At 44.3% G+C, this 18,772-nt stretch overlaps 1 protein-coding gene and 1 long non-coding RNA gene across 8 annotated transcripts in view; both read left to right on the forward strand.

Moving 5' to 3' along the window:
- The window catches only part of LOC310710414, a 153,884-nt gene that overhangs the window by 116,424 nt on the left and 18,688 nt on the right, over positions 1–18,772 (forward strand). The gene's annotated exons all lie outside the window — the stretch shown is intronic.
- Positions 1–18,772, forward strand: part of ALG14 (ALG14 UDP-N-acetylglucosaminyltransferase subunit) — a 51,587-nt gene that overhangs the window by 5,743 nt on the left and 27,072 nt on the right. For 4 of the 7 annotated variants that reach the window (XR_014527958.1, XR_014527959.1, XR_014527960.1 and 1 more), the window contains exons 1-3: positions 2,227–2,506; positions 5,865–6,016; positions 11,988–12,110. Coding sequence is in view for 3 of the 7 variants with exons in the window: in XM_083511267.1 (XP_083367393.1) it covers positions 2,365–2,506; positions 5,865–6,016; positions 11,988–12,110 (417 nt within the window). In the remaining 4 variants the exon portion in view is untranslated. Of the gene's footprint in view, positions 1–2,014; positions 2,507–5,864; positions 6,017–11,987; positions 12,111–18,772 lie in introns of those variants that run through there. The other 3 variants (XM_083511267.1, XM_083511268.1, XM_083511269.1) reach the window with 3 other exon arrangements.

Consider the following 18,772-nt stretch of genomic DNA (forward strand, 5'->3'; position numbering starts at 1 on the left):
AACAAATTGTCACTTGAATTGAATATATGTTATATGGTAATTTATGGACCTAAAAGATATCTAAAGTCAGTTGCCACTGTTGCTGTATGTAGGTTTTATTTTATTTGTTTTTTATCTTATATTTTAGAAATGTACATCCAGGTTTTTTCCTTTAATTTTTTTGGGGGGCCCCAAGAGTGTGGGGCCCTAAGCTATAGCTTGTTTAGTTTATACGTAAATCCAGCACTGACTCTAGGAGAGCTTTTCTTCCAATCTGGATGCTACAGCTAAAATGAACTTAATATATAAAGTTTTGCTTTCTTTTGAAAAGTTCCATAATGCAAAAATGTGGTTTCTTTTGCCATGAAAAAGCACTTCAAAGGCAACTTCCTGCTACTGCTTTGGCAGTGTATGATTTTTGTCAGATGGTGACAAGGGAGAGCCTCAGGTTCAAACCAAGTTTTTAGGGCCCTCGCCCAAAACAAATTAAGGTACAAAAAATTGTCTTGAGAGTCCACATTAAGGTGAAAAGGTAATTTCTGGAGCCAGGACCAGACTAACTATATGCTTTGGTTTCATCAAGGTACAGCACACTGACATAATTATTAATAAGTACAGCTTGCATTCTGCAACATGATACCTCCTGGCTTTTGTAATACCATGACTGTGAAAATCATATCACATGTCACCTGGCCGGTTTTCAGACTTGCATTCCTGGCAGGCAATAGAGCTTCTTCTCCCACAATCTAAAGGTGAGCAATATGGAAACATAAATTGATGAAAACAGCTGTGATCACCTGATATCACAAAAACAGTGAATTTTGTGGCATCTTAAGACACTGTGCAGCCCAATTCCAAAGCTGTTTATATTTAGTATGGAGTAAGATCCACTGTACTGTAGGACTTTGCTCCCTTTACTCCCTTCCTAGATAGTATGTTTAGGACTGGAGCTTTATTGTGGCATGAAATTTGGGGGACAAGAGCTTAATTCACCAGATGCATGAAACCAACTCTAGGGAAGGAAACTCCTAAGGTGGAAGATCATGCTGGCAATAAGGCTGTTGTCTTTGGACAGAAGCAGGGTAGGAAATTATTGTTATTCAAGGTGAACAGGGCTATAGCAAAGAAACACATTAGGGATGCAGGACAGCAAAGGGGCACAGGTTAAACTTTAACCAGGTCTGTGAGACAGTAAAGACGTGTATTGATAGGCAGCAGTGTTTGTCAATTGTGGGGAACCTATGATGAACCACACTTCCATCATCCCCAGTAATTTGCCATGTTGGCTGGGGCTGATGGGAGTTGGAGTCCAACAGTGGTTAGAGTTTCAGACTAGGACCGGGAGGAGCACAGTTCAAATCCCCACTTGGCCATGAAGCTCACTGGGTGGTCTTGGGCCAGTCATTGCCTCTCAGCCTCACGGGATTTTTTGTGAGGATTAAATGAGGAGGAAGAGAACCATGCACAGAACCTTGAGGAAGAGAACCATGCACAGAACCTTAGAGGGGAAAAGGTAGGACAAAAAGTGAGAAAGAGGTGAGACAGGAGATAAATAAAATAAAATAAATAAACAGCTGGAGGGCCACAGGTTCTCTAGTCCTCATTACTGAATTTCCTTCCACAAAGATAAGAATATCTTTTGCTGGACTCAAAACTTCCTCTCCAGATTTAAGGACTTAGGAACAAATTTTGTGCATTAAAACCAGTGCTTTTTTCCTTTAAAAATGTTCAGGGGTACTCTCATTTTGACTCAAGAAAACCACCATTTTATAGTTACAGGTAGGTAGCCGTGTTGGTCTGCCGTAGTTGAAACGAAATAAAATAAATTAAATTTTTAAAAATTCCTTCCAGTAGCACCTTAGAGACCAACTAAGTTAGTTATTGGTATGAGCTTTCGTGTGCATGAAGATGTGTGCATGCACACGAAAGCTCATACCAATAACTAACTTAGATGGTCTCTAAGGTGCTACTGGAAGGATTCTTTTATTTATTTTTTTTGTTGTTTTTTGTTTCCACCATTTTATAGTTCAAATCGGGACAAAAGAACAAAGATTCACAAAAAGTTTAGGTGTATGCGTCCCCCCAGGAAAAAAGCACTGATTAAAACACATACTATCAGCATAACTATGGACAGTACAATTCTCACCCTACACATTTCTAAACATTATTGTTTCGAAAATGGAAAAGCATGCTAGTTCCAGGAAATGTTCCCCTTTTGAAATAAACACCATCTGCATCTACCTACAGGCGCTGCCTGGAAAAAAACCCAAAAGAAAACAGGCGGCGGTGTAGACGACTCGCAAGTGATGGGTGGCAAGGCGACGATTAAATATTTTTGAGCTGCTTCGGCTCCCGTAGTCCGCCGCCCTAGCTACTGTCTTCCCCATGGAGTCCTCCTGGGTGACTCTGGGCATCGCAGCTTTCCTTTTCCTCTTGCCTTTTCTCTTCGCCGCGCGGTTCTTCCAAACGAGGCGCCCGCACGTCCCGCGTAACGCCGCCGTCAGCCTCCTGGTGGTGGCCGGTTCTGGTAAGAAAAAGACGGCGGAGTTTGCCCGCTCCGCGCTTTGTATAGCTATGCGTGGCCTAGTCCACCCGGACTACAATACCCAGCAAGCACAGCGGCAAGCTTCTCCCCCCCACAGCGTTCTTTGGCGCGAGGCATCATGGGATCTGTAGTTCATACAGTGGGCAGAGGTTTGCACGGATCGGAGGTTCGTGCATTTGGTTTCGGGAAAACCACCTTGAGGAGCCTCGAATCAATTTATAAGTCGCTCAGCTAAAATGACTGTAGTTTTAGCTGAGGGGGATGCAAAGCCGGAAAGCATCTTACAGAACCGTTCTCGCTGCTGTTGAGAGCAAATGCCACGTGCATTGCGGCTATATTATTATTATTTATTCCGCCTTTTCCCCAGACAGACTCAAGGCAGCTTACAGATAAAATAAGAACAGCGGAAATAAACATTAAAAACAACAACCAAACATTTATATTATATTATATTATATTATATTATATTATATTATATTATATTATATTAATAAAATATAATTTACTAAGAACATACAGATAATTACCGTGAAAACAGCACAGCCCCAGCCCTTTAATTCAAAACAGTCTGTCCCCCAAAACCTGTTGGGATAAGAAGGTCTTCAGCTGCTGGGAGAAGGATAACAAGGAGGGAGCTAGTCTAGCTTCTCTAGACAGTGAGTTCCAAAGTTGTCCCGGAGCAGGCACAGAGAAGGCCATATACCACACCCCTACCAAGCACACCTGTGAGAGTGGCGGGACTAAGAGAAAGGCCTCCCCGGAATATCTCAGAACTCGGGCAGATTTGTACGAGGAAATGCAGTCTCAGTTAAGTTGGACCTAAGCCATATAGGATTTTGTAAGTCATAACCAGCACTTTGAACGGTGCACAGAAACAGACCAATAGCCAGCTTAGCTGTTGTAACATGGGAGTTGTATGTGCTGTTCCTTATATAAAGAGTAGGTGCTACAGAGATGGTCCAAAGCACATAGTTGCCCGTGACAGAAAATTAAAATGCACCAATAACAAGCTAATTAATTTACAAATCAAAATGTCAGGTGAGATGACCACATCAGGAAGCAGCTTTTTATTTAAAAAAATCACTTTCAGGTTTGTTTGTGGGTTTTTAAAACAAAAAACAAGCAATGTATATATTTTATGAAATAAATGAATGAATTGTGAGTGTGCAGCAGCAAGGTGTGAGAGGATAGCTTTTGGGAAGGGTCACAGCTCGATGGTAGAGCATCTGCTTTATATGAAGAAGGTCCTAGATCGGGGTCAACAAAATTTTTCAGCAGGGGGCCGGTCCACTGTCCCTCAGACCTTGTGGGGGGCTGGACTATATGGGGGTGTGTGTGAATGAATTCCTATGCCCCACAAATAACCCAGAGATGCCTTTTAAATAAAAGGACACATTCTACTCATGTAAAAACACGCTGATTCCTGGACCGTCTGCGGGCCGGATTTAGAAGGCGCTTGGGACGGATCCAGCCCCCAGGCCTTAGTTTGCCTATCCATGTCCTAGGTTCTATCCCTGGAATCTCCAGGTAGGGCTGGTAGAGACCCAGTCTAAAATCCTGGAGTCTGGCTGCCAATAAGTGTATGAGGCAGCTTCTTATTTGTATATACCATGGAGTTTGCCCTGTGCCCCCCAAATTAGCCTGGTGCGGAGGATACTGTGGTAACAGCCAACTGAATGGCTTCTGTTCATCGAGTGGGGGTGGGGAGGTGTCACCTTGCCCATCATCTCAGGCAGCAAAATCTCCTGGGCCAAGCCTACACCAAGGCAGGTGAACTCATGGCATGGCTTACTCTGTGCCAGAGAATGAAGGGGCCGTGTGACTACAGAGTCTAGAGTTTAAAGGATGTAAATTGGGTAGCCAGACCCTTGCACAGCGGTTCATCTAATTGCTATATAGGTGGATATTTTTCCACTTGCGTCTCCTGCTGTTGTGGGGCTTGGATGGGAAAGCTGCACCTTACTGAAATTCTCCCTTCAAGATAACTACGAATAGCATGAGAATCCTGCTTCATTTATCTATTCACAGAATGCTTGTTTGTTTGTTTGTTTGTTTGTTTGTTTGTTGCGTTTACACCCCACCTTTTTCTCGTAAGGAGCTCAAGACAGCATACAAGGGTTCTCCTCCTCCTCATTTAATCCCCACAACGACCCTGTGAGGTAGGTTAGGCTGAGAGGCGTTGACTGGCCCTAGGTCACCCAGGGAGCTTCATGGCTGAGTGAGGATTTGAAGCCTGGTCTCCCAGGTCCTAGTCTGACACCCTAACCACCACCACCCAGCGCTGGCTCTGTGGAGGGAGTCAGCGTAGCAGCAGGGTAAGCTATTGGTTAGTCTCAATAGTGTGGCACAGTATGAATATACTATTAAATGCAGCATCATCTGTGTAAAGGGTATTTCTCAGTGTTCTACATGCAGAAGGTCCCACATTTAATCCTCAGTGTCCTCCAGACACAACCGGGAGAGACCTTTTTGAAACCCTCCAAGAGCAGCTGTCAATCAGCATAGAGAATACTGAGTGGGATCGATCATAAGAGCATAAGGAAAGCCCTGCTGGATCACACAAAAGGCTCATTTAGTACCGAATCCTGTACTCACAGTGGCCATAACCACATGGCTATGAAAGCCCAGATGTTGGACATGAGTGCAAGAGGACTCTCCCCACTCTGAACTAATGTTCAGAAGCAAAACACCTCTGATACTGGAGAAAGTACACAACCATCATAACTAGTAGGCATGGGCAGCCTCTTCCTTCATTAATTTGTCCAACCCCCATTAAAGGCGTCCCAAGTTTCTCTGACTTGGTATGAAGGAGCTTCTTAGGTTCCTCATATATTCCCAATAATTGGTCCCCTTCTAAAACAGACAGCAGCATCGCTTTAGTAGAATGCTTCTTGCAAATATAGACAAAGAATGTAAATTTGCCACAGGAAACCCAGTCGGGTGGGGTACAAATAATAAAATTATTATTAGTAGTAGTAGGAAAAAGAAGTTTGCAAACCTCAAAACAATTTTCTAGTATGTTGTATATATGAATTTTCTTTTGGGAAGGCCCAAGCCATGTAAGCGTAACTTTTAAAAAAACAGAAATGAACTAGAGTTGGAGTACATACATATGGAAAACATTTGGCAGTTCAGACATTAGTTGACTGAGAGGGGGAAATGTGAAATGTCTGAAATGAAAAGCATTGTGCTTTGATATGACATGAAAGTTATCTCTGTGGGGTTTGATCTATACCGGCTCAGTCATCAACACACATCAGTCTCCAGTTGATGCTGCAATCATCAGAGTCTTGCAGTTCGCTGATCTCTCACAAGCCACCTTCGCTTTTGTGTTTTTCAGGAGGACACACTACAGAAATCTTGAGGTTACTTAGTAGCCTGTCCCAGACATACTCTCCTAGACATTATGTTTTGGCTGATTCAGACAAAATGAGTGAAGAAAAAATCCGTTCTTTCGAACAACAAAGAGCTGAAACCGCCTCCAATTCCTTGGTAAGTTGTGGCATCTTTATTGATAACTGTTTGTTTATATTTCACGTGCCGAAATGGTGACTTAAATTGCTTATCAGCATTGGGTTCCATATCTGTAGCTCCAAGCACTTTGCTTCTCAATTTATTCTGCTGAATTGCTTCTTTATGCCTTTATCTTTATTGAATCTTACCTTCTACTCACAAACCCAAAAGTTAGCCAAGGGTGAATGTGGCTTTCACTCAGGCCAAAAAAGATTAGCCACCCCTGCTTTTAACATAAGCCCTCGCTGAAATCAGCAAGGCATTTTCAAATAAGCATGTATAGAATTGGGGATTATAATCAATTACTGTTTGTTCTCATTCATAACAATAATAATTCTGTACACAAGGGAGAAATGTGCACACAGCCAGAGGTTTCTTTTTAAAATGTCTGCTTGAAAAGACAAGTTGCTTTTCATTTTTCAGTTTGTACTTTTCCCAATAGAAAGGGCTTGCTTATCTTCAGGATGTGGCAGAAAGTTCAAAGAGACCTCCAGCCTTTCCTTCTCTTTCCATTGACAGTTTAGGAGCTGCCTGAAAATGCATGAGGGATCATTGGTCATCAATGGACTGCAGGTTTAAGAACCAGTGGTAAAAGTGATCTAAACGTATGAGCTCTGTTTCCCTGTACCTGAGGAGGATTTCATATCAATAAGGGTCTTCTGTCCATTGAGTAGAGTGAAAAATGTGGCACATCTGCCAATGCCATTTGCACAAGCACATCTGCCTGCAGTTCCACTACAATGCGGTTGCAGCACCAGACAAGGCCATGCTTTGTGTTGGCATAGCTGCTGGTAGCCGCATCCTAAACCCTAGGTGTGCTTGCCTAGCAAGCCCTAGTAGGCTCGGGATGTTTGTTGTTGTTTAGTCGTTTAGTCGTGTCCAACTCTTTGTGACCCATGGACCAGAGCACGCCAGTCACTACTGTCTTCCACTGCCTCCCACAGTTTGGTCAAACTCATGCTGGTAGCTTCAAGAACACTGTCCAACCATCTCGTCCTCTGTCGTCCCCTTCTCCTTGTGCCCTCCATCTTTCCCAACATCAGGGTCTTTTCCAGGGAGTCTTCTCTTCTCATAAGGTGGCCAAAGTATTGGAGCCTCAGCTTCACAATCTGTCCTTCCAGTGAGCACTCAGGGCTGATTTCATTAAGAATGGATCGGTTTGATCTTCTTGCACTCCGTGGGACTCTCAAGAGTCTCCTCCAACACCATAATTCAAAAGCATCAATTCTTTGGCGATCAGCCTTCTTTATGGTCCAGGTCTCACTTCCATACATCACTACTGGGAAAACCACAGCTTTAACTATACGGACCTTTGTTGGCAAGGTGATGTCTCTGCTTTTTAAGATGCTTTTTAAGATGCTCGGGATGTTACATGCCCTTTCCTAGCTCTGTATGTGACTTCAGCACATGTATGAAACATGGTCAAGCTTTTCCTCACTACAGCTTAGCCAGCAACTCTGTTATAATCAGTTCAGCATGGAAAATAGCCAATTCCCAGCGCATCTTGCACAATGAAGACAAACTGCGGGCGGGGGGAGGGGCGGGGGAAACAACACAAAGAAATATTTCTCTTTAATCTCTTGCTACATGCAATTATTAACAAAAGTACCAGAAAGAAGGGTGGCATCTGATAGGATCTTTTATAAATGCATGTCAACATACATCTGTTTCCTTTTAAGTATCTTAACAAGTTCTGTGTAACCCAAACTCAGGAAAACGAAAGCTTTGTTTCAGTTGGACCTGCTTCTGAAGCTTTTAAATTTTGTTATTGTTAACATGCTTCTATGCCGTGTTTTGTTTTGTTTTGGGTTGAGGTTTCAGGCTTGGGCTTATCTCCACTAAAGTGTCTTTTACTTTGTAACATTTATTACAATATGAGATTGCTTTTTTTGCAGGGGGGATGTTGTCGTCCGATCTAGTACCTATCAAGTTATAAGGGTTATGACTCCGCTGAGAACTCAACTCTCTGAACCACATCACTGTTCTTTCTCAGATCTCTGAGGCGGAATTTTTGTTCCTACTTGGAGGGCATACATTTCTTTCTTTCTTTCTTTCTTTCTTTCTTTCTTTCTTTCTTTCTTTCTTTCTTTCTTTCTTTTTCGTTTGAGCGCTTGTACTCTCCTCCATGAAACTAGAAGAAGGAATTTAGCCCCCCACACCCCTGTAGAACAAGCAATGTTATCAGGCGAAAAGATGAAATGGAATAAAAAAGTAGATTTCAATATGTTGTTTATCTGAATTTATATAAGGTCTGCCACTTGATTAAAGAAATCATAGTGGGTTAGTCATATCTGCCCTGGTAGCTCAGTTGGTAGAGCAGAAGACTCTCGATCTCAGGGCCGTGGGTTTCAGTTCCACATTGGGCAAAAGATTCTTGCATTGCAGGGGGTTGGGCTAGATGACCCTTGTGGTCCCTTCCAACACTTCTGTGAGGTTTATGGTGCACTTCTGTGCACATCTACACTGAAGTTAAGTCCTATTGAGTTCAGTGGGTTTTGTTCCCAGGGAAGCAGGTACAGGACTGCAGCACCAACCAGTGAAGGATGCAGTCCTATTACACTCCTGTGGGAGTAAGTCTCATTGAACTCAATAGGACTTTCATCTGAGTAGACATATATAGGCTTGCCCTGTAAGACTGCAACCCTACACATGTGTGGTGTAGTGGTTAAGAGCAGTGGACTCGTAATCTGGGGAACCGGGTTTGCGTCCCCGCTCCTCCACATGCAGCTGCTGGGTGACCTTGGGCCTGTCACACTTCTTTGAAGTCTCTCAGCCCCACTCACCTCACAGAGTGTTTGTTGTGGGGGAGGAAGGGAAAGGAGGTTGTTAACCACTTTGAAATTCCTTAGGGTAGTGATAAAGTAGGATATCAAATCCAAACTCTTCTTCTTCTTCTTCTTCTTCTTATTATTATTATTATTAAGAATGAACTCTAGTTTCTTCAGTTTGATTTACACATTGCTTCACACAACCAAAAAGAAGTTCCAAAGCGATTTGCAAAAACAAGAACATACAAAATAGAAGCGTCTATAACCACTTAGCCTAACATGAGAATGAGCACCATAAAACAAACATACAAACAAACAAACAGCCAGAACATTAGTTCTGTCCATAGCCTGGGAGAATAGAAACATTCAGCCTGGTGCCAAAAAGCTGACAAAGTCTACTTAGAGGTTTTTAAGATTAAGCTGCATAAAAATTCAGTTCAAATAAAGTTATTTATTTAAGTCGGCACCAGGAGAGGTTCTCTGAGGAATCCAAGAATACAGGAAGGCATTGGAGCATAGGCAAGCCTTGTTGCGTGAACAAGGCTTAAGTGGAACAAGATGCCTACCTATACCCTTTCCAGGGGAATCGTGTAGTCAGCAGGAGTGGCAGGATCCCCAAGGCTGAGAAGCTGCCTCCTGGAGAGGTTCACAACGAGGGGGAGCTACACACAAATCCGGCCATTGCTGACACAAAGCTATAGAGCTGGTAATTTGTTGAGGGCAGGGAGTGGATCCTTGCATGTGGTCTGCTGCTTCTCTTAAGGAACTGTTGTGGGCAACAGATTAAAAAATTATATTTACAAAAATGTAAAAATGAGCTAAAATAAACCCACTGGGGTAAATCGCACCACCACATCTCACCCACATAAAACAGGTTGGGATGGCCTCCTTATGGCTGTGGGCTTCACAGCATTTTTCTCACCAACGTCACTAAAAATTCCTGCTCGTGTTTTCTGTTTGGACAAGACATTCCAAAGATGAAGGATTCAACATTCTTAGCACATGCAAGATGAAAACAACAAAACAGCTTTGGGTGCGAATGAGCACTAGCAGCCAAGGCATCTTCCATTTTTTGATGACTTAAAAGAAAAAGGCAGTTTCTTTGAAGATGGAACCTACCTGTGAGGTAGCTTAGGCCACGAGGCAGTGACCGGCCCAAGGTCACCCTGAGAGCTTCATGGCCAAGGGGGAGTTTGAACCCTGGCCTCCCAGGTCCTAGTCCAGCACCCTAACCAGTGTGCCACACTACCTTCTGCCAGATCAACTGGTGTGACAGCTGCAGCCATTCCTGGATCAAAATACCTTAGCTATAGTAGTCTAGGCATTAGCAACCCCCTGATTGGATTATGGCAGTGCGCTCTATGTAGGACTCCCCTTAAGGTTGGTCTGGGAAGCTACAGGTAGTGCAGAATGCTACAGCCGGGCTGTTGGAGGATGCGCCCTATCAACAGCACATAAATCCTGTGCTGAAATAGTTGCCCTGGGTGCCAGTATGCTACAAGACTTAATTCTAAAGTTTTGCTATTCACATGTCAAGCCCTGAATGACTTGGGACCTTTGGGAACGCCTGCTTGTTACAGTCCTGCTTGGTCACTTTGAAGCTCAAGGGAGATACCCCTAAGTAGTGCCATATGCTTCCAGGGTTGGTCTTACGTCCACTAAGACCACAGCCTTTAGTGTGGCAGGACCTGCCCTTTGCAGTCTTCCTCCGGTGAACATCAGGCCAGCACCTACAGTATTGGCATTTAAGAGGCAGCTGAAATCTCACCTGTTTGTCCAGGCCTTCCTTGACGGGGTCACACAGCTACAGTGGTGCCCCGCAAGACGAATGCCTCGCAAGACGGAAAACTCGCTAGACGAAAGAGTTTTCCGTTTTGGAGGTGCTTCGCAAAACGAATCTCCTATGGGCTTGCTTCGCAAGACGAAAATGTCTTGCGAGTTCCTGCGGGTTTTTCCCCTCCCCCCCCTTTTTCTAAGCCGTTAATCCGCTTATCAGCTGATCCGATAAGCCGCTAATAGCGCTAATCCGCTAATCCATCAATGGGCTTGCTTCGCAAGACGAAAAAACCGCTAGACGAAGAGAATCACAGAATGGATTATTTTTGTCTTGCGAGGCACCACTGTACATTCCTGTATTAATTTAATCTACCCATTTGCGATGTATTTGTTTATGGATGCAGTTTTGTTATTACTTTTTTCTGTGCCCTGTGTTTTTCTTCATTTGGCATAGAAATTTTTAAGCCTGGACAAACTGGTTAATCTTAGCTGTGGTTAGCTGAAGCAAACCAGCTCAGACCATAGTTTAGGCTGGCTTTTTTCTGCCAACTATAGAAAACAGTAACTATAGGTTAGAGTTTGATAGACACACTAAGCAAAAGCTTCTAAAGTCTTCCTTGTTGGGTGTAAGGAGGCGTGTGCAAGCATGAGGGTTCCTGAGGCTCATTTCTGCAACACTAAATTATGGCTAGCATTACGTCTGAGCTGCAACTTCCGTTGTTGTTTCACCGTAGTAATCATTGTGAAGTCAAGCATACATTGGTGGGGATTAGTTTTGTACTAACTTTGACAAAAAGGCGTATGAACCTGTGTCCTAACTTATGATACAAAGTGATGTGGAAATTGGGAGGATGCTTTGCAAGGTAAGATTAGAGCTTTTAATAGGAAGCTCAGAAGATTTCAGTTCAACAGCATCTGTTGCTAGCAATTCATCTTACTGTCCACTAGGTGGAGCAATAAGCCAATTGTTGTTGTGCTGCCTAAGCTGCACATTTTGAGCACTGTTTGAAAAGTAAGGAGAGAAGACATTTGCTTGCATTTTCCAAGTGATTTTATGCATCTGTGCTGCCATGTCCGGGTCTTGCACTCATATTCATCATGTGTTTAAAAGCATGTGCCGGATGCTGCTTGCATGGGAGAGGTGAAAATCCTGTGAAAGGTCAGGGCATCTGTGTGCTCTCTTTTGCAAATGGAGAACTCGCTCCTTTGGAACAGGGAAATAGGTTTCAATCTGTAGGCCACAGCCACGAGCCCAACCCAAGAGCCCCATCTCTGGTATCTGTTCCTTTTTTTTGTGAATGGGAGGTGTGCAGCAAGCAAAGATAGCAGCCGCCTTATGGAACTATGTGCAAACGGTCACGAGTCATCTTGCGTAAATCTGTCCATTTATTCCCTTCTTTTCCAAGTTCACCCTCCACCGCATTCCCAGAAGCCGGGAGGTCCGTCAGTTGTGGAGCTCCTCTGTGCTGACGACTCTGCGTTCCATGTTTTACTCTCTCCCTTTGACCTTCAGACTCAAGCCGGATTTGGTATGTAAAACAACTGTTGCAGACAAATAGTGAAGAAATGCCTTGTCTGTTCCAAGAGGAAATAACTATCTGGAGATAACAAACCTCTAAATATGCATACAAATTTAGGACTGGTTCCTGCAGGGTTTACTTCCCTCGATTGAGTCCTCCAACCTTTAAGCAACTCTCTTGTGCAATGCAGCATTTTCAGGCAAGTTTCAATGTGGCAGTGGGTACTCATAAAACAGGGTATTATTGGTCTGTCTAGCTGATTTATATCAAAGGTGGCAGAAGTTAGATCAGGATCTAGTGGAAGATATTGCAGTGATTTGCGGCCAGATAACAAGGATTTCCGGTTCCAAATTGTTTAACAACAGCAACAACAAAGTGACTTTTTATTAGGCTGCTGCAATAAGAAGGCTAACCAGGAGTGAAGCTTTTGAAAGGACTGTGAACTCACCTCAGTTTTTCTACTAAAAACAAATTCCTTTGGCCCATGTGCTCAGAGGCACCCCATTCTTTCATTCTAAATAGGTGTCCTTTGTGCCTTGCTTGGTAGAATCACGGGGTTCTAGTGAACAACAAAGTAGACTCAACATTCCTGTTTATACAGTATGAAAACTCTTATTGTCTTCTATTCATCTGTAATAAAGAGAAAGAAGTGTGTCTGATGGTACCTTGAGACTAAAAGTGAAATCCAACAATGCCCACCTGCCAGCAGAGCAGGCACCCTATTTAGAATGGATTACCTCTCTTCAAGGTACCCCACAAATCCGCTCTGGGCAGCTGGGGGATCAGGCAGTGCAGATTTGGAAGGCCACAGGACCTGTAGGGGAAAGAAGATGAAGGGAAACTCCTCTCACACAAGCAGAAGTCTGCTTCCTTGGGATTGTTGCCCTAAATCTTTAGAAGCTTTTTTTTTTGTGTGTGTGTAACATGGCAAAGCTTCCTTATAGGTAAAGGTAAAGGGACCCCTGACCATTAGGTCCGGTTGTGGCCAACTCTGGGGTTGCGGCGCTCATCTCGCTTTATTGGCCGAGGGAGCCAGCATACATCTTCCGGGTTGTGTGGCCAGCATGACTAAACCACTTCTGGCAAACCAGAGCAGCACACAGAAATGTCGTTTACCTTCCCGCCGGAGCGATACCTATTTATCTACTTGCGCTTTGACGTTCTTTTGAACTGCTAGGTTGGCAGGAGCAGGGACCGAGCAACAGGAGCTCACCCCATCACGGGGATTCAAACCGCCAACCTTCTGATCAGCAAGTCCTAGGCTCTGTGGTTTAACCCACATCGCCACCCGCGTCCCAAGCTTCCTTATAGACAGTGCTAAATCGGACCTCAGATGAGGTTTGATAGTCTGCTAGGAGAAGCTTGTGCCATGTTATAATAACAACGTTTTAAAAAGTTAGTTTCAAGGTAACTTTTCTTTCTGTCTAACTTTTCTTTCTAACTTTTCTTTCTTATCTGGCACCGCCCCCACCCTCAGAAGAGCAATGTGGGAACAGAGTGGGGCTTGTTGACTGTCCATTGCAAAGTCATAGGGGGTGGAACACTCTCCTGACTTCAAAGTGATTCTCCCGTAAAGCTAGTTGCTAACCAGAGTATGAAAGAAAACAAAGGAGAGACCTTAGTGAGCCCATCCCTGTTCCCCGTTTCTTCCCCATACATTGATTTTTGCTTTTCATTAAAGAGGAAGCAAAATGCCTTAATTCAAATGAAACAGACCGTCTTTATGCGACGAGTACATTAGGACATTGCCTTGTTACAGCGATGGCTCCGTTTAATTAGCATCAATTGTATTGAGTTTCCATCATAAGGGAAATTGTCTGGAAAATCAAACAGACCATTACATTGCTGGAGGAGATGATGTGGAAAAAGTCAAAGGAGAAAGGGTATCGGCGGGTAACTTAGCGATAGTTTAACTTCTGTATAGCTTTTTCGCTTTGGCAGTGCCAAAAAATACAGAGCTGATGCCAGAGGGCCTCATGGACTTTGCACTGAAATCTCCTCTGTGTGTGTTTTAAAAAAAGGGACTCTCGTTGCAAGAGAAAGGAGTTTTGCCAGTGCATAGTGAAACTGAATACACTCTGTTCTCAGCCGCAGCAGCATCACTCAGGTGCTTTGATTTAGAGTGACTTGTAGACTGGCTTGTGAAGTGGTGTGCATTGTGGCTAAGGGTGTGGCCACAAGTCCCCGGTTCAAATCTCTCCTCATCCGTGATTTTCTATAGGTGGCTGTAAGCAATCGGCTCTTTCTCTCCTCCCACTCCGGTCCTAATGCCTGTGGTATAGGGCTTGCAATACTGTTTTGGTTAGGATTGCTGAAATAATGTATACGAAATGCTTTTGAGCGCTCATCTGAACACATGCAGCTGCCTTATGCAGAGTCAAATCATCTCGTTTAGTGGTGGGGAACCTGCAGTTGTAGTTGCTGAACTACAAACCCCATTATCCCTGACCATTGGTCCTACTGAGTGATGGGAACTGGTGTTCAACAAGGGTCATAGGTTCACTACCACCACTGTAGTTCAGCTAGAAGGGGCACCAATAGAAAAGCACCAAAGGATACATCGTCCACCCAAAACAAATACATATTCAAAGTACTTCTGAAAGTCTGGAGTATGGTCGCTTTCCAGAGGTCAGCTGGCAACAAATTTCAGAGTCGTGGGGCTACCACAGAGAAGGCCCTGTGACGTATTTCACCGACTGCAGTGGTAGGCAAACCAAGAGGACCTCCATTCTTAATCATTATGTGTGGGCAGGTGGATACAGGTGTAAGTTGTCCTTCAGATAACTCTGACTCTGATCACCCAAGGCTTTGAAGGTGAAAACCAGCTAATGTAAATAGCTGGAGAAAAAGTAATCCATTCGTAAGGGAGGCGGCGCCAACAGCTTTCTGTCGTAAACCCGACGTTAGAGATGTTAACTGCCGCCTCTTTTAAAGTGTCTTGGCAAAGAGGATCTGATAACAATGGAAAGGGAGAGCTGTGTATTGTTTGATAACGTTCTCCCTGAACACTTTGAGGTGTTGCATCTTTTTTTAAGAGCAACAGCGCAAAACCCCTTTATCGTACAGCTTGGCTTAATATATTATTACACGGACATTTATCAGGCAGAGCATCTAGCTTTGAGCTTGAAAGCCGCCTCAACAGCAACATATATTTAACTCTGCTTGGGTGAGACTGCGTTTACTGAGCCGCAGAGCACCACATCCTTGGCAGACTACCAGGTCCCAAAGGTTAAAGAAGTCTTCAGAGGGGGTGGAACAAAAAGTTGGCGTTCCGAGTTGACAGCATCTGTCAAAGGCATCTGCCACGGAGCTCAACTTCAAAAGTGTTAAAAATAGGAAACACCAAGAAAAGCGCCAAATGAGGCCCAAATGACACGGTTGCCGTGCTGGAATCTGTGGACACACTAGGCGTTAATCAGTGTAGGCAGGTTGTTGTTGTTGCTGTCGTTCTTCTGTTTCTACTGTACTTCTAATGGGGAAGCAGTGGGATTTCGGAATGCTTTCAAAAAGTCACTTGCGCCTAGCAAGACCTGATTGTGCAGATTCTTGTGCCCTCCCAAACTCCTCTCGGCGGCAAGAAGAAATCCGAGGAGCTCAAGGAATGCGAGATTAAGCAAATACAGCAAGCGCTGCCCTCAACATTACTTTGTGGGAATAAGTGGCAGTCAAGCAGCCTTGCCCGCAAGTAGGGCTTTGGTGGTAACATGCGGCGAGAGCAATTGGCTGTGGCACAAGGTTGTAGACACAGCACAGCACAGCAGGCTCTGGAAGACAGCATTCCGAGTAGATCACACGCAGAGGTTTGTTTATTACATTTAAAGCTTGCTTTTTCCTCCAAGGAGGTCAAAGTAGCATATGTGCCTCTTGCGTTTTTCCCTTCACAACAACTCTGTGAGGTAGGTTAGGCACAGAGATAGTAACTGGCCCAAGGTTATCCAGTGAGTTTCAGGGTTGAGTGGGGATCAGTCTGACATCCTCGCCGCTCTACCATTCTGTCGTTTGCCTGTGCGTAGCAGTTTGTTGTTGCGCCGGCAAAGCAACTGGCCAAATAAGTCTACCCAAGTTGCTAGTCCACAGGAAGATTCTTACCAACCTGCGCTCTCCCAGTATAACCGCATTTAGCCATGAGGGTGTTAAAGACAGATGACGTGCTACCTCAGTGCTTCTTTCATTTCCTTTTTAATGGGCCCCTCCATCTGATCACTGCTTTTGTGTATTCTCCCAGTGACAAACTTCCAATCCCTTTTCAGAGCAGGGTATTTTCCTCAGGTGTTATCCTCCCCTCTCTTTTAAAGGGTTTTCATCACATTTTCTAACCTAGGCGTCGGGTGGCATATTGGGAAAGTGAATTTATCCCCACTCAGCACACATTCAATACAACATTCGGGGTGGACAAGGAGGGGGTGGAGTTGGGCCAGAGTGAAGGGGCGGGGCCTGGGGAGGAGGTGTGGCTTAGGCCGAGTCCCAAGGGGTCAGGTAAAAATGTCTGGAGCATCATATTGTGCTCCTGTGTCTGAAGTCCTCCATCTCCATCCCTTCGCCCTAGAAAGGTTATGTGCTTAAAAGTTTTGTTCTGCAGCAATCCCATGGTAACCTCTCGTGTTTATGTTACATTTATAAGCAATTCCTCCTGTTGTTCCCTTCCCTTCTCTCCAGTACTTCCCAACTCCCTGCCTCACACGAGGAGGAGATGGACATAAATGTGTGCGGAAACTGCACAACGGTGATATTTATATCCAGCATTTAGCACCATTTGAGTTTCGTATGTATTGACTAAATTACCTGGATGGGAGCCCTGAAACCTACCTAGGGTTGTAATCCCTAAATTGCAGTAGGGAGATGTAAAGGAAGTGTTAATGCCTGAGGTATGATACCGTGCTTAAGGCTGCTTGGCATAGTTGAGATCTGAACTGGGGGGGGGGGACACTCTTCCTATGCATAAATGTTTATAAATTCAAAGGAAAAAAGCAATATTCCAGGGCTTTTTTCCCCCTTTTTTTTTTAGCCAGAACTGACCGGAACTCAATTCCGGCACCTCTCAGGTGGGTGCCATTGCCATTCTAAGAGAACAAGGGAGGCATTCATAGTGCGTTCCGGCACCTCTTTTTCTATAAAAAATAGCACTGCAAGAATCTATCCATTTAGATAAAGCCTTCTCTATGACAGGCTGTTTTTTTCTATATGCACAGAGTCCTTTCTCCACCAAGACAGCATTCTTGTACATGCACAAACCCTGCATCCTATTGCCTGAAGTGACGAAGCCCAGGAAAAAGCTTTGCCTCTTGATTCTACCAACTGACCTAAGGCACTCCAATGTTTCCCTTCCTGCTCTGTGTGAGAGAGTGACGAGGCAAGGATTCCATCTGGCTTCCTTAACCTTAATGGATTTCATGCTTCTTCACAGCTGGATAGGCTGGAGGCAGCTGTCTCGCTTAAGGCTGACTACAACACCATTTGGTTACCATATCTCCCAAAGGTGCCAAGCTAGGCACGCTAAGGTGGGATTGGGTAGGGAGTGCCCTCAGTGCATACATATAGCATTACAGTGGTGCCTCGCAAGACGAAAAGAATTCGTTCCGCGAGTCTTTTCGTCTTGCAAAGCACGGTCGGTCGCAACTGCGCCTCTTCAAGCGGCTTTTTTAAAAAAGCGCATTTTCGTCTTGCAAAGCAAGCCCATAGGGAAATTCGTCTAGCGAAGCAACGCAAAACCGAAAAAACCCTTTCGTCTAGCGGGTTTTTCGTCTTGCGAGGCATTCGTCTTGCGGGGCACCACTGTATGGAAATGAGCAAGCAGTGTAAGGTGCTGGATTCACAGTCTTGCTAAGTTCCACCATAGCAAACAGATATAATTGTTATAGAAACGCTCACACAGTGATGAAAGGCGATCTTTATTTCACTTAGCTAAGACTTTCCATTCTCTCCGCAGCTCTCAAAATGTCTTAAGTTCATAGCGCTTCTGTAGCATGCTAGAATGGATAATAAGGTATTGTTCCTTTGTAGCATGATTTGCATTAGGGATTTCCCCCCCCCCCCACTTTTTATAAGAGGAGAGAGTACAAACCTAGATTACTTTCCAGTATATTATTGGTTTCTTCTGTCCTGAAGTTTACAGAGAACATAGAAAAATGGATGATGATGATGATGATTAAAAAGTAGATTTCTTCTGCTAGAGAGAATTTGCTAAGTTGCTTTGTGGGGGTTTTCCATCCATAACTTGTCTGAGAAAATACTGCTCTGTGTGCGTGCGCACGGGTGTGCGTGTGTGTATTGTCTCATGTGCTTTTTTAAATTGGAGAATAAACATATTGGGGTTGTATCTAAAGTAGTGCTAGGTGAATGTTGCAAAAGGATTTCTGCTTGCACAATGGAATCTTCTTTCCCTGCTGTCCCCTCCATGCACTTCCTAAAACTGTAGGGTTTTCCCCAACCCTCTGGAACAGATGTAGGGTGTGCAAGGGGGGGGGAGGATACCATAGATCCTTGTGCTAACACAACAAAGGCATTGGATATCACCCTTGATGTGTAGAGAAAGAAGAAGAAGAGTTTGGATTTGATATCCCGCCTTTCACTCCCTTTAAGGAGTCTCAAAGCGGCTAACATTCTCCTTTCCCTTCCTCCCCAACAAACACTCTGTGAGGTGAGTGGGGCTGAGAGACTTCAAAGAAGTGTGA

The sequence above is a fragment of the Podarcis liolepis genome, assembly GCF_965112155.1.
Source record: "Podarcis liolepis genome assembly, chromosome: 6".
Taxonomy (NCBI): Eukaryota; Metazoa; Chordata; class Lepidosauria; order Squamata; family Lacertidae; genus Podarcis; species Podarcis liolepis.